This window comes from Pinus tabuliformis, chromosome J (genome assembly GCF_031772625.1).
Source record: "Pinus tabuliformis cultivar Carrire ecotype Pingquan chromosome J, CPIR1, whole genome shotgun sequence".
NCBI classification, from domain to species: Eukaryota; Viridiplantae; Streptophyta; class Pinopsida; order Pinales; family Pinaceae; genus Pinus; species Pinus tabuliformis.
The window spans coordinates 1,487,305,485-1,487,322,432 of record NC_142295.1 but is presented as its reverse complement, the minus strand read 5'-3'; the positions used below and the strand labels follow the sequence as shown (position 1 = coordinate 1,487,322,432).

Sequence of the window (16,948 nt, the reverse complement as noted above, 5' to 3'; positions counted from 1 at the left end):
TTCATTCGTATCCAGTGGGTAGATATGGGGTTGGGATTTCGAAGCTATACAAATTTAATCACCTCATAACTTCTAGCTAGACCACCTGTAGGATAGTTGGATCTTCACTGTCTATTATACATACAATATCTAAGTTGCAGACCAATTGCATAGAGCCGATTGGGGAATTCCAATGGAATTGTTTTGTTGAGTTTAATTTTATTTAGTTGTTATTATATCTGTTTTCAGCTGTGTTGCAGGTGTAAGGAAATAACACAGGCACGGATGTTCGACACATAGCTGCAGCAGACGTGCAGGTGGATTTAGCCCCCTAGGACAGCAGCAGAGTAAGGTTGCGATCGATCAGAAAATGGATCACAAAAGTCTGTTGCAGAGCGATGCCCTTTATCAGGTTACTCTCACCTTTACTGGGCTACATAAATTTAGCAGAGCCATTGATGGATTAAGTTAATGGATTGTATTCATGTACTTCTCATGCGGGAATGGCTAATAATGTGAATATTGCAGTATATATTGGAAACAAACGTATACCCTCGTGAGCCCGGGCCCTTGAAGGAGCTCCGGGGATCGACTTCCAAACATCGTCAGTAAGCTCCACATCTCTATTTTATTTCGTATGGAGTTTTGGTGTTTTATTTTGTATGATTTGGAATTTATTGGTGAGTAGTCTCAACTGCTCTCTAGAGTGTAGGAGGATAGCAATATGAAAGCAAGTTCTATCACCAACTCAAACATAACGTTTGGAGTTTTGGTGTTATTAATTAATTAGAAAGTACTCTCACCAGTGTTATAAATTTTTTAAAGGGTTTTGATATTTTATTTTGTATGGAGTTTTGGTGTTTGGAATTGATTTGTTAGTAGTCTCAACTGTGTTAAAATCTCTAGAGCGTAGGAGGATAGCAATATGAAAGCAAGTTCTATCACCAACCGGAACATCTGAAGTTTTGGTGTTTCGAATTAATTAGAAAGTAGTCTCACCAGTGTTATAAATTCTTTAAGAGTTTTGGTGTTTTATTTCGTACAGAATTTTGGTGTTTGGAATTGATTTGTTAGTAGTCTCAACTGTGTTAAAATCTCTAGAGTGTAGGAGGATAGCAATATGAAAGCAAGTTCTATCACCAACTCGAACATCTGAAGTTTTTGTATTTCGAATTAATTAGAAAGTAGTCTCACAGGTGTTATAAATGTCTTAAAGAGTTTTGGTTTTTTATTTCGTATGGAGTTTTGGTGCTTGGAATTGATTTGCTAGTAGTCTCAACTGTGTTAAAATCTCTGGAGTGTAGGAAGATAGCAATATGAAAACAAGTTCTATCACCAACTCAAAAGATCTGAAGTTTTGATGTTTCAAATTAATTAGAAAGTAATCTCTCGGGTGTTATAAATTCCTTAAAGAGTTTTGGTGTTTTATTTTGTATGCAGTTTTGGTGTTTGGAATTGATTTGTTAGTAGTCTCAACTGTGTTAAAGTCTCTAAAATGTAGGAGGATAGCAATATGAAAGCAAGTTCTATCACCAACTCGAACATCTAAAGTTTTGGTGTTTCGAATTAATTAGAAAGTAGTCTCACCGGTGTTATAAATTCCTTAAAGAGCTTTGGTGTTTTATTTCGTATTGGAGTTTTGGTGTTTGGAATTGATTTGCTAGTAGTCTCAATTGTGTTAAAATCTCTAGAGTATAGGAGGATAGTAATAGGAAAGCAAGTTCTATCACCAACTCAAACATCTGAAGTTTTGGTGTTTCGAATTAATTAGAAAGTAGTCTCACCGGTGTTATAAATTCCTTAAAGAGTTTTGGTGTTTGGAATTGATTTGTTAGTAGTCTCAACTGTGTTAAAATCTCTATAGTGTAGAAGAATAACAATATGAAAACAAGTTCTATCACCAACTTGAACATCTGAAATTTTGGTGTTTCAAATTAATTAGAAAGTAGTCTCTGCCAGTGTTATAAATTCCTTAAATCTAGATACAAATGGGTGTTGTGCTGGCAAAACCGGTTTTCATGGTGTAAAGCAACTATGGATTGTCTGTTGTGACAGGCATATGATGGCTATTCCTCCGGATGAATGTCAATTTCTGGGCCTCCTTCTGAAGTTGATGAACGCCAAGAACACAATAGAGATTGGGGTGTACACTGGTTACTCACTTCTCAGCACAGCCCTTGCCTTACCCAGTGATGGAAAGGTACATTTATATTCACATTTATATGCCTGTATTAACAGTATATATTCCGAAACAGGGGAATTTAATGTTTGTATGTGGGCTAATTAATTAATGAAGGCTGGCATGGCAGATAATAGCGTTGGACATTAACAGAGAGAATTATGATATGGGGCGACCTATCATCGAGAAAACTGGAGTTGCCTGTCAGAAGACTAATAAACTTAAACAGCGATTCTGCATGCGGAAAGAACTGAAAAGAATCATTGAAACTTAATGCCCAGGGATACGAATTACCTCCAGCCATTGGTGAAACTCTTGATGCAACTTCTTTCTGAAAAAACCACGCTCCAGCTGCCCAAGCAAAAGGAAAAGAATGCAGAAAATCTGAAGGCACTTCCAAGCTCTACTATCTCAGCTAGATGGTGTAGAACTGAAGGGGATTGAGATACAAGCTTGGGGACCAAACAGATGAATTTATAGCTAAGCTTCCATCAAGCTTCTGATAGCTATGTGTCAGATGTCCCACAGATCAAGGCAGAGAACTCCAGATGGGAGTAATGGACCACTTCAGTAGCTCCTAACAATAAATTTATTAGCTGTAGTTGATTTCCTTAACTTAAGGAAACTACTGCAGTTGGTTTCCATAAGTTAAGGAAAGACTGCAGTTTAAATTCCATAATTTTAGGCAGCAATTTTGCATAAACTAATGGAGCTTAACATTCTCCCACTTGGTCCATACTTCCAAACTTAATGTCTCAACTTAAAAAACCATTGATAATCTGTATTAAGTAATAGATACATGAATCATGGCGATAAGTCCTCTTATGACGAGTATTATCTTCCATGTATTACTATGTATTTATTCTTATTATAATTTATGTGGCAACAATTTCTTAATGAATAAACCCTATGTTTATTCTTGGTGCTTCTTAAATGAATTTTATCAAATCAACTTAAGGTGCACATAAATATGAGAAAAAACATCACAATAATTAAGAATTTCATTAACATTGTCCATACAATGAAAAACTGCATAATGGAACCAAGTCCCATATTCAATACATGATCCTTGAATTTAAACGGTGGCATGCCCTTAGTCAAAGGATCAGCGATCATTAACTCAGTGCTGACGTGCTCAATGACCACTTTATTTTCTTTAACACGTTCCCTTATAGCTAAATACTTAATGTCGATGTGTTTATTTCGACTCCCACTTTTTTAGCCATAAAACCAGCAGCTGAATTATCACAATATATTCTTAATGGCTTAGATATAGAATCCATAATTCTAAGCCCAGAAATGAAATTCTTAAGCCATACACCATGTAAATTAGCCTCAAACAGGATATACATAAGCATGTAGTCTTTGGTCCCTTGAAGGTACCTCATTACTTTCTTTGCAGCTCTCCAGTGGTCTAAACCTGGATCACTCTGATATCGTCCCAACATTCCCAATGGGAGCTACACTTGGTGAACAATCCTTCATCCGAAATCTCTCTAAAATTTTATTAATATAGGTTTCCTGTGACAGACCCAAGATGCCTCGAAATCTGTCTCTATGGATCTTAATGCCAATGACATAAGATGCCTCACCCATATCCTTCATATCAAAACTTTTAGAGAGGAATTGTCTCACCTCATGTAGCAAACCCTTATCATTGGTTGCTAGCAAAAGGTCAGCCACATATAAAACAAGAAAAAAAATTTTACTCCCACTAACCTTCAGGTATATACATTGATCCATAATGTTTTCTACAAAACCAAAAGAAGAAATTACATTATGGAATTTCAAATACCATTGGCGGGATGCTTGTTTTAAACCATATAATGACTTCTTGAGCTTGCAAACCAATTGCTCACCATGACTAGAGGGGAATCAATGAAGATGTGTTATTAATGAAGAAGTGTTGTCAATCATTAATGACGAAGTGTTATTAATGAAGAAGTGTTAATAACCATCACCCTTTAGTGCCAGTGTGAACATGCATTGAATCATATGTGACATTGTTTTGTAAATTAATGCAGTAAAGACCATTAGACAAAATACCATTCCCAACATAATCAGATTTATAGAATAGACTGAAAAATTCTTTTCTGAAAAGTTTAAGGAATATCCAAAAGGTACAAGCCTTAAAACTGAGATCAAGTTTCTAGAAAAACTTGGAACATAAAAGGTCTTTTCTAACTTCAAAACAAAACCACTACTTAAAGCTAAATAACATGTTCCTATAGCTTCCACATGCGAGCCCATCTTGTTTCCTGATAAGATGCTTTGCTCACTTCCCACTGGCTTCCTTAGGTTCTGCAAACCCTTTGTCTGCAAGCCATTTCTGATATTTGGCGCATTCCTTCTTCATGTGTCCCTTCTTCTTACAGAAAAAACACTTGGAAACCTTATTGATAACAGCTTGGGGAGGTGCTTTACCTTTCCCTTTCCGATTGGCTTGAGATTTGCCCTTTCCACGCGTTGCCAGCATTGCACTCTCTCCCAGTTCCATCACCAGTCTCTCTTCCTCTTGAACACACATAGTCATGAGTTCATTAATTGACCATTTATCCTTATGTGTGTTGTATGAGATTTTGAAAGGTCCATATTGGTGCGGAAGGGTGTTCAGGATGTAGTGCACTAGGAAGGACTCCGATATTTCAACCTCGAGTTTCTTCAATTGAGCCACAGTGTCCCTCATCTGCATGATGTGCTCGCGCACACCTTTCACACTGGTGAGCCTCAGGGATGAGAACTTCATGATTAGGGTGCTTGCTAGTGCCTTGTCTGAAGAGACGAATTGTTCATCAATGGCCTTCAACAAGTCTCGGACCTTGTCATGCTGATCAACGGAACCTCGAATACCAGCTGAAATTTTAGTCTTAATGAACATCATGCTTAGACGATTGGATCGCTCCCATCGTTCATAAAGCGCGACGTCCGTTGTAGTGCTGGTATTAGTAAGTGCCGATGGTTCTTCTTTCCTGATAGCATAATCTATGTCCATCCACCCTAAATGAAGGAGAATCCTCTCCTTCCAAATCTTGTAGTTATCTCCCTTAAGTTCGGGAATGTCACAACGAATTTCAGAGAAATTTGCAGGTTGTATTGCTGCATCAAAATAAAGAATCACATGCTTATGTTAAAATTGAGGCTTAATAACTTTCATGTTTTACCAATGTAAATCATGCAAAATTGCTTGTGGGCTAAATTTTCAATTCAAACAGACTCAATAAAACTTTATGAACTTTCATGTTTTACCAATGTAAATCATGCAAAAAAGAATTGAATCAAATGACATGAAAATTGCCTGTGGGCTAAATTTTCAATTCAAACAGACTCAATAAAACTTTATGAACTTTCATGTTTTACCAATGTAAATCATGCAAAAAAGAATTGAATCAAATGACATGAAAATTGCCTATGGGCTAAATTTTCAATTCAAACAGACTCAATAAAACTTTATGAACTTTCATGTTTTACCAATGTAAATCATGCAAAAAAGAATTGAATCAAATGACATGAAAATTGCCTGTGGGCTAAATTTTCAATTCAAACAGACTCAATAAAACTTTATGAACTTTCATGTTTTACCAATGTAAAACATGCTAAAAAGAATTGAATGAAATGACATGAAAATTGCCTGTGGGCTAAATTTTCAATTCAAACAGATTCAATAAAACTTTATGATAAAACTTATTAATTCATAACTCCTGTGGGTAGGTTATGAAATTTCATCCTAATTAATCACATAAATATAATAAAAATTCCTGTGGGATAAAATTTATTATATTCAGTGTAATTAATTACAATTTAATGTCTAAATAATCTTTATGTGATCTTGCCAATCAATATATAATTTTATTTAATTAAAGATGTTGTGGCTATTCTCTAATTACTTAAAATCATATGGATCACTAGACATTATTTTGTTGCATAAACAAAACTTAACCAGAGAGAAAAATAATGTTTACTGAAAGGAGTAAGTCAAAATGACATTTTAATAAACTCCATATAACATAACTGTAATAATTCTTCACAAAATCAAAATTAAAGTTAAAGCAGTCAGCATTACCGTAAATGACTGCAAATTGATTGTTCAAATTAAATTTCAACAATGCTAAATCTAAACTTCATGCGGAATAAACATGGAATCAAAAACTGATTGCCCGAATGAGAAATAAAGACTCGGTATGGCATACAAGCAGAATTTCAATCTCTCAAAATCCCGCATACATAGAATAGCAAAAACCAGAATACTAATATAACCAACGTGGAAACAAATTAACACATATGCCATGGGTTACATAACCACCGTTGGAGAGTTTAAAGCCGCAGTAAGTGAAGTTATAATATTATTCCAATGTTGATTTTAATAAAAATCGAATAAATATGAAAATGTATATAGTATTTTAACATTCCTCTTCAAAGCATTGCGTTTCAGTTGATAATTTTCACCATATCCGAGGCTCAAAATAATAAAACCTTCACAATTACATAAGCACTCTTTAAAATGTCTCTTTATGAAACATACAAAGTCCAATTCGTTTAAGCGTTTTTAACAAACCACTCCCAAAAAAAAAAAAAAATCAGAATACCAATACAACCAACGTGGCCCATTATGGTAAACCATATGATATTACAACAATACGTGTATTGTATTCCAAAACTAAAGTTGAGCAAGCCCCACATAAATAAAGCAGATAAGTAATAATAAAATATCATTAAATTTCCAAAATGTTCATATTTCACCGAAAACATCATTATGGTGAAACACAAAAACGTTGCAGACTTGATTATTTTCAAAATAAAGGCAGTATGTTCAAATCAAAAGAGGTGCATTAAAACATATAGTATATGGTATAAATGACTATGGGTTGGCGTTTCAGTGATGAACCAGCCGAGCGCGAAGAAGGAAACACCGGCCAAAATGGCAGTAACAGCAGGTGAATACGTATTTTCAGGCATGGTCATAGTTTTAGAATTTTATACCAACAGAACTCATAGTCATAGTTCTATGAAGGCAAAACAAAAACAAATTCCTGTAAAACAGAGTGATTTGCATTAACAATGAAGTCGTCTTATAAAAACTATAAACGTTTTATTTTATACCAAATGTATTCTAATACCTTGAAGTTCCCGAGTTGGAACCTGTGCGGCAGCCCATTATAAATACATAATTACTAATAAATGTGGCATATTATTGATGTAAAACAAGGCTTGCATTCACAATGGTCCTGTTAACAGCGAGGAAGAGACGATTGCACAGGTTTCGGTGGATTGCGAAACAGCCATGAAAATGAAAATTCTGTGCAGGAAAAATCGATGGGGTCTCGCCACCATGGGACTTCTAACTGGAAGTAAAAGATCGGCCAGAAATCTTAATAGTCTAAATGAATTTGACCCCAATGACACTTGGCTTCTAGCGGGCGATTTAGTCGATCAGTTGGGGTGTTGTAGTCCAGGAGCCACAGAAAACCAAAATTGACAAATACCCTCCAATTCGAACGCGGATTCAAATCAAGAAACCTAGCAAAAATCAGAACTATGGTGCTATGGCCAACTACACACAGGTCATGTATTCGACCCACGGTTTGTGCAAAAAGAAATAAATTATGGAACGAAACGGTGGATCGAAATTCGTTTCTTGGCCAACACACAGCAAGGCAGAGGTAAAAGGGCTCTGATACCAACTGTTAGAAAACTAATAAACTTAAACAACGATTCTGCATGCGGAAAGAACTGAAAAGAATCGTTGAAACTTAATGCCCAGGGATACGAATTACCTCCAGCCATTGGTGAAACTCTTGATGCAACTTCTTTCTGAAAAAACCACGCTCCAGCTGCCCAAGCAAAAGGAAAAGAATGCAGAAAATCTGAAGGCACTTCCAAGCTCTGCTATCTCAGCTAGATGGTGTAGAACTGAAGGGGATTGAGATACAAGCTTGGGGACCAAACAGATGAATTTATAGCTAAGCTTCCATCAAGCTTCTGATAGCTATGTGTCAGATGTCCCACAGATCAAGGCAGAGAACTCCAGATGGGAGTAATGGACCACTTCAGTAGCTCCTAACAATAAATTTATTAGCTGTAGTTGATTTCCTTAACTTAAGGAAACCACTGCAGTTGGTTTCCATAAGTTAAGGAAAGACTGCAGTTTAAATTCCATAATTTTAGGCAACAATTTTGCATAAACTAATGGAGCTTAACATTGCCGACAAAATTGATTTCAGAGAAGGCCCTGCTCTGCCAGTTCTGGATGAAATGCTTAAGAATGTACATAAAATATACGAGGGAGAATTTAAGGGTTTGGGGATAGCGGATTAAGGCTTAATAAATTGATGAAATGGGTATTGTGCAGGAGGAGATGCACGGATCGTTTGATTTTGCGTTTGTAGATGCTGACAAATGCAACTATCTGAACTACCATATGCGGCTGATAGATCTGGTGAAGGTGGGAGGAGTGATTGCGTATGACAATACTCTGTGGCTAGGATCCATTGCACTTACTCCAGAAGCTCCCATGAACGAACTCATGAGATCTGGCAGAGAGCATATGTTGGAACTAAACAAGGCCCTTGCCGCAGATCCTCGTATCGAGATTACCCATATTCCTATTGCCGATGGAGTGACGCTGTGCAGGTGCCTTTCCTGAATTGCCTCTAAAATTGAGTGCATACTAGACTTTTGATACAATATGTTTCCATTTGTTAATGATTTGGATTTACATTAATGTTCTTTCTTAGCTGGTTTCCCTTCGTGTGATCTAACTCATGGTTCCTCACTCATATCAAATTATATCAATTTCAATGGTAGTTAAAATTTATTTACAGTTGGTACAGGCTTAGTCGTTATCAAGTTTTAGGTTTAAATTTTACAGGGTAGATTGAACTTTACAGGAGCCATTGAAGACGGAAACCATTTTTATAAAACATAAATTATTTTTAAAAAAACCAAGTATTTTAGAATTATTATTTATTTAATTAATAAATAATTAAAATAAATAAATATGGGAGAGGATTTGTATTGGGGAATAAAAAGATTTTGTAATTTATCTAAGGTATGAGTGGAGACTTTACCCATTACTGAAAACTAGAAAGCAAAGTAATATTAACTAAACTAGAAAGCAAAGTAATATCAACTAAACTAGAAAGCAAAGTAATATCAACTAAATGCTAAATAATCTTAAATAGAAAATATGTTACATAAGTTATTTAAAAATATATATTTAACATATTTTTTCTTCAAAGAAATTTAGTACAATAAATAAAAAATAAATTTTCGCATTTAAGTTTTTATGATTCATCATGAATTAAGTAAATTTTTTTGGTAGAAATTATATAAGAGAAATTTTTGGGTAACGCGTTTCGGATCAATAAGTATAATTCATCATCAGGACCATTTTCTGATAGGGTGGTGGACATTTGGAACTCATTGACGTGCGAAGTATGACATCTGACATTTTGTATGGGTGGAGGAGGGCAGGAAATCCGCCTTCTCATTATGCTACAGTTAATGATTCCGCCTCAAAACATGTGAAACATCAGCGCTTGCTTGTGCGAGAGGGAGTAGGATGACCTCAGGTATTCATGGCGTCTGTGATAAGGTGGTTAAGTAGCGTTGAACATGTAGCATTCCAGATGGTAGTAGGCTCTCTGCAAGATACGAATTTGTCTGTGTTTCCCTTTCTTTGGGTCATGTGGATATGGTGGAGGACCTCCAACTGTCACTCCTCCTATGGGATTACTAAGGTAACAAATCTCTCCTTGCCATTATGGGTGAAACTCTCTTTTTCATTCTTTAGTTGGAGGGTCTGCTGGTTGGAGAAGTGGTTGGTATTGGGTGTAATTGTATCGGGCCTCGGTAGATTCTGGCATTGGTATTTCGGGTGGTGATGCTTTGGTTCACTGTGTAAGGTGGTTGGCGCTTTTTGTAGTGGTGTCAGATTTTGTGGTGGCGGTGATTTTGCTCGGGTCGAGGCTCTGGAGAAGGCTATATATTGGTTCTTCATGATTGGCATTGTCTGGTTTTCCTTTCTTGGTGCTACTGGATGAAGAATTCCTTCGGGGAAGCCCAGTGGCTTTGGCGTCGGTCAAGTTTCTGGGAGTCAGGGTGTTTTGCCTTCTCTGTGTTTAGTTGGGCGGTTTTCCTTTGGACCCTCCAGGTTAAGGGTTGTTTGGCAGTGTTAGTCTAGGTCTTTGATAGATTTGTGGAGAATTCAGACAATGGAGACTAGCGAGGTTGGGACATTTCGCTTATTCTGGCTGTGGCATGGAGTGAAGGGTCTCAAGTGACGGTCAACTCGCTGATAGGGTGTGTAGTTATTGGTGGCATGGTTCAGGGGTTGACTAGGTGGATGTTGGCATCAATTTGGGTTCGTTACGGGACTCTAGGTTCGGCAAGGCTACCAAGATGAAGTCTGTTCCATGTTCCTCACGCGCTCCTATGTTGGATAAGTCAGAATTGTCCCAGCTGGGAGAGGGGACCATTGAGCTTGCTAGTGCTCAGGGTGGCATTGTGGAAGTCGGTGCTGATAAGAGTAGTCAGGATGCAGGAATAATGCGAGGCAAAGCTTGTGGGGGTCGTGGCGTTTTGGGTGGGAGAAGATCGTTGGTCTTCCTTGTGGGGGCCGTGGATTTTTGGGTGGGAGAAGAATGTTGGTCAACCCTGTGGGCGACAATGGTTGCAGGACCCTGACACAGGGCGGTCGTGGAGTAGGCAGTAGGAGCAGAGGCACAGACCATGGTCAAAGTTCGAGCTCACGAGGGTGGAGTGGCAGGACGAGAAACGTGGGGTTAGTTGGACGCGATGTTGCTGGTCGCAACAGAAGAACTTCAATGCAACGAGAGATGTTCCAATCCATCATGGACACATTGGAATCTCATGACATGATCCGGAAGGAAGAACACGAGGCAGTTATGGCTAAGTTGGAGCAAATCCACTACTTTCAATGCCACGTTCATGAATGAATTGTGGTTGTTTGGCGTGGCCAAAATATGCTAACAGAGAAGCTCGAAAAGCTGGAAACTTGGCTTGCTCACTTTGAGCAACATGCCCATTGTCTATACCCCCCTCCTCCTCCTTTAGGAACGGGGCCAGACAATCCTGCTTCTATCACTTCTAATGATTGATTATGGTAACTGATGTCTTGATAGTTTTTTTTTGTGTAAGTCCTATAAGATTATGACCCTCTCAATTGGGTATTTTGCGTTTTGTATGCAGCACAATAATAACATTGGTCAACAAACTCAGTCGGAGGAAGGCCACATACCTTTTGACATCTCTGTACATACCTTTTGAGTAATGAAAAAACTTCAACTTACAATAATAATAATAATAAATTTAAACCCGTTAATTTTTAAAAACTATTTACCTTCACCAAACCAAATACACCATATTCGTTCATTACAAAAATGAATTGATGATGTTACTTGGAAAAAGCTATGAAACTTTGTATCACATCTCATGAATTTGAGGGACTTTCAATTTGAGGGACTTTCCATTACATGGGCTTGAGGATGTTAGTTGAATATGTTCTCTCAAAGTACGTGAAAATTTGCCAACATAATTAAGATTCATAATTTGCCAACATAATTAAAATCCATATTAGATATTATAAATGAAATGGAAAATTTATTTATAGGGGAAATATGTTAATCTAAAAAAATTAGACCGTGTTAATTAAAAAAAAAAAAAAAAAGGAAAGGAAATGAATGAGACTCAGTTATTGTGTCATTCTTTTCCCAAGCACGATATAAGTGTGTCACAATAATGAAAATAGTAAACTTAAATGATGCTTGACGAAGATGGTTATATGTAATTCATGTAAAGTATTTAAGTATTATTATATCTGTTGTAGTGATACATAGGTGAGACTCTTTGCAAATCGATTCCAAACACCAAAACTCCAGAGGCTGGAGTTGGTGACGGGACATGCTTTTTTATCTCTTGTATCTTCTTACACTACGGGCGTATGGGTGACGCCTCCAGAGATTTGAACACGGGTGAGACTCTTTGCAAATCAATTCCAAACACCAAAACTCCAGAGGCCGGAGTTGGTGATGGGACTTGCTTTTTTATTTCTTGTATCTTCTTACACTACGGGCATATGGGTGATGCCTCCAAAGATTTGAACACGGGTGAGACTCTTTGCAAATCTATTCCAAACACCAAAACTCCAAAGGCCGAAGTTGGTGATTGGACTTGCTTTTTTATTGCTTGTATCTTCCTACACTACGGGTGTATGGGTGACGCCTCCAGAGATTTGAACACGGGTGAGACTCTTTTAGGTTTATTTTAGGTTCATTTTTTTTTAATATTTTTATTTGAAGAGATTTGATTCTTTTAGTGTTTAGAGGATTCGAATTTTTAAGTTGCTATTTTTCTCACATATTTTTAATTAAAGAAAGTTTTCATATTGAGTGACTTATTCTATTTTAAGTTTTTCTATGTATATAAATGCACGTTGAGTACAAAATAAATTATGTATCTTTATCATATTGATTACACACTATTGAAATGTTTTGATAAAGATCCTTGTAACCTTGAATCTATCATGTTCTTTAAAAGTTTCCATTATATTGAGTAACACATTATTAAAATGTTTTAACAAAGAATTATCTTTATGTTTTATTTATCAAGTGTTCAGAGGTGTTCATAGGGATCAAAGCTCTCTAGGTGCAAACGGTTCTTCAAAATTTTTAATCTAAAAAAAAGTTTCTACCTCCATTGACTTGATCTCTCTCAATGTATGAAATTAAGAAGGAATTACACAACTCCATGTTAAGCAAGAAATACACATCTCCCTCATCCTAAACAACACACCACTGAAATTTTTTAACCATAATTTTTTCTTGACTTTCACTTTATGGATACATATAAAATTGATATTAAAATATTTTATATATGGTCCATACTGATTTTTTTTTTGTTATCAACATTTTTTTAAATTCCATGTGTCAACTTCATATTAGATGTTAAAGGAATTACACATCTCACTCATTATGAAAAGGTGAAAGTAACAATTGGTTTAATTAGAAAAATTTTACATTGAAATACCTTATCTCTCTCTATAAATTTGATATAAAATACCATGGTGGAGATTGAAATATTCTATTTATGGTCCACATTGAAATATATGGTAAATTTTGTATTACCTTCTAAATAAGAGTATACAAAGAAATATTAGATGGTTTAGGCTAGACACTCACTAGGAAGACCAGACCATAACCAGAGGTTCACTCTTTGTAGAGAGGCATACATAGGATAATTTAGTATTCCAAAAGACCAAATATGACCATAGATACACTAAAAATAGGCCAAATTGGCCATGAAAAGATAGTAATACCAAAAAGCAATAAAATTATGAGCATATCAGAAGATTAAGTAGTAGGATCAAAATATGTAGTTGCGATCTGGATGGGGTCCTAGTTGTTGTTGGGATTGCCACCAACTAGGGGTGGAATGTTGAGGTGCTACTCTATACTATGACGACCCCAACTCAGGTTTCCCTCATGCAAATGCAATGTAAATATTTATAAAAAATATATTAAAAATGGGGTGAGTCAAAGGGACTCAGATTCCATAGTTGAGGAGGTTGCTTGCTTGGGATGTATGAGGTTTCTTTGCTGCAGGTAATTTGAACTGTTTTAGCAGCCATTAAAAGTTGGTTGGTCTGTGTGTGTGTTTAATGGATTGGTTTTCTGAAATTAATGGGACTGAAAGAGAAGGACTGGGACCATGTTGCCTTGGAAAACAATTGCAAGGCAAGAAGGACAAGAAATTTATGATGATGGATAGTGCTACCAGCAAGGACAATGAAAGTCAACCTTTGTGCATGAAATAAAAGAGAGGGTAGAGGAAAAAAAGGGTTTCGATCCCCATTCGGGAATTTGAACTGGATTCAGATACAAAACATCGCAGAAGAGGAGGAACAAGGAGTTTTGCAGAAGAGAAAAGAAGACAGTGATACCAGTTTAGTTGGAAAGACTGGCATGACGAAGATCTCTCCTTGGTGAGGAACAATGACCTGTCGATTCCCTGTATATCCATATGGTGGAGATGGGATTTCTCTGGATTCCCTTGATGGATAGGGTGGAGGTTTTTTCCTTGGATTCCTCGATAAAGGACCTCTAAAACCTTTCCTGTTGTTTTATTTTTACAATGAGTTCTGGATTACCCAAAGTGGGTGGAACCATTGTGTTTTTCTTGAAGGGTGGAGACTTCTCTAAACTCCCTTGTCATTCTTGGGTGGAGGAAGTTGGCCATTGGATTCCCTTTGTATGCTTGGGTGAAGGAAGTTGGCCTTTGGATTCCCTGTGTGTGCTTGGGTGGAGAAGAAGCCTCTATATTCCTTATGTATTTTGTTGAAAATGCAACAAGAAAATCGTAATTTAATTTTGTCCTTGAATTATATTAGGAAGAAAATTGTAATTCCACGTCACAAGACAACTTGTACGAGTTAACTAAGTTAAATTGAATTAGTTGGATAAGTTAATTCGATTTGAGGGTCTAATTTGAGTCATGTAGAGTGTTTCCTACATTATAGGAGCCCTGGTTGAGTTTATTTTGAGTTGTAATTAATTAATTTAGTTTAACTGAGCTAAAGTCAGTTAAACTAGTTCCAATTGATGGAGGAACTAGTAGGAGGTCACACAATGGGGTGTTGCTTCATGTGTTCAAACAGTTAATTGATCATTCAATCATAAATAACTCATGCATGTCAGATCTGAGAGTTACCCGGTTGAAATTGGAGTTCAGGGACAATGTACTATCAGTTGTATAATCATCCGAATTGTACACGTGGTGCATGCAATCAGAGGAAGGCCTATGAGGTTTTCGCAATTCATATTGAGGAATTTCCCTAATCAATAGGGGGTTAATTCCCAGGGAAACAACGCAAGGAAATAGGGACTTGGGCAAGCCAAAATTTGGTTAAGTATTGACCAGGGCTTGTTTATGAAGTGGTGAGACAGATAGAGATAGCACAGAGTTTGCTCGGGCTTGGGAAAAGCATTGTAATCTTATCGTATTTTCTGACTAATGCAATATACAGATAACAAGGATTTTTCGTTGTGGCTTTCCCCAGGAAATCATTGTGTAATGTGTTGATTGAATTCTTTCTCTTGTATGATTTGTGATTTCGCGATCATTTAATGGTTTCGTTGATGAGTAGAGTAGATTCAAGTCTATTGTTTAAGCAAATTACAATTAGCAGGTTGAATCTACAGAGAATTTCTACATGGTATCATAGCACAAAGCACTCTAGAAGAGGAGAATACGAGTTTGTATTTTGCAAGTTAAATTGAATTTACAGTATCATTCTTCAGAGCTAGCAGGATGTCGTTTTATGGATTGGGACTCAAATATGCCCTCATTAGGGGAATTTTGGGGTCTAAAATGGGCCTTCTAAGAATAATGTACAACCAAAATAAAATTTATAAGAACCAATAAAATTCAAGGTGATGATGTCAACCATGGGGGATGATTCACTATTTTTGGAGTAAAAAAAGTAAACATTTAAAAAATAATAAAATAATAAAACTACTTTTTCAACTTGTATTGTCAACTTATGTCCCTAAGATTTTACTCAAATTTCGAGCGGGAGTACTCGTTGGATGCAAAATTTTATTCATCATCCAAGGAGTACCCATGTTGCATACTTTCTATGTACCCTGCTACACGAAAAATGAGAAATACATGAAAAAAACGTGATTGCATGTTAGGTCCCTATAATACTAGTGATTCCCCCATTACTGTTGTCATTGTAGCCCTTATTGTTATTGTTGTGCCCCTAATGTCCCCATATTGTTATTATTGTGCCCCATAGAAACCCACTATTGTTATTGTTGTGCCCTTATATTATTATTGTTATGTCGGTTTTAATTATATTGTGACCTCTTAGACTCCTATATATAAAAAAGGACATTTTGTCATTTGTATCATCCAATAATTGTTCATTTGTGTAATGTAAAGAATCTTTCCCCCTTGAAGAGGCTAATTTTTAAAGCTTTGATCTTTCTTTTCTATCTTTTTGTGAGCTAATTTCATAACATTTGGTATCAGAGCTTTGGATTCTAGGGTTTCGCTGCTCCAAACAGATCATCGTGGAATTTATGCTATAATGTTTGTTCTGCACAAAACTCATTTGCACCGAAATCATTATGAACCTCAGGTCCGAATTTCAGATCTTGTCTCACTATATTTTCGGAGATATGATCTGAGGAAGTTAGGGTTTTTGCAGACTCCCGAATTACATTCCAAATAGGTGATCTTGAGAATATCGTCATAAATTTCTCTTTGAGTAACATATTGGAATTTTGTCAGAAGTTCCAGAAAGAGGACAGACTGTAGTTTTCTGTGTCTCTTTTTCAGATTCGAAGGTCGAAACAGTGACACATGGCATGTCGTACAATTTTGTGCTACTGAAACATTATATAATCAGGGCATCTTGGGAGATTGAGACAAATTCTTTCTTGTAGAATCCAATTTTTATTAGACTGGTGGCATTAGAAAGAGGACTCAGAGGGCTACCGTAGGAAGGAATTTCAGACCTTAGATATCTGCAATTACAGAGATATAACAGATTCAATATAGAGCTTCTACAAAGAGAAAAAAGGTGGGTAGTCTTTTTAAAATTTTGCATAAGTTTGGGTTGAAAAACTAGGTTGAAGTTCAAAGGGCATAGTGAAGCATAATCATCATGAATTGATGCCCAAAGAAAGAAAATGGAAACACCTAGTAAGCAACCTGAAAACTCTAGCATGACTCATGAAGAAGAGGAAGAAATGCAACATGATATATCAA

At 36.4% G+C, this 16,948-nt stretch overlaps 1 protein-coding gene across 1 annotated transcript; it reads left to right on the top strand.

The window, feature by feature from the left end:
- The first annotated feature begins 244 nt into the window (after positions 1–244).
- Positions 245–8,798, top strand: LOC149233030 (caffeoyl-CoA O-methyltransferase-like). Its single transcript, XM_089376641.1, has 6 exons — positions 245–391; positions 508–587; positions 2,035–2,179; positions 2,289–2,354; positions 8,348–8,419; positions 8,505–8,798. The coding sequence occupies exons 1-6, from the start codon at positions 350–352 to the stop codon at positions 8,796–8,798; spliced, it is 699 nt and encodes a 232-aa protein (XP_089232767.1). The 5' UTR covers positions 245–349.
- The last annotated feature ends 8,150 nt before the right edge of the window (positions 8,799–16,948 follow it).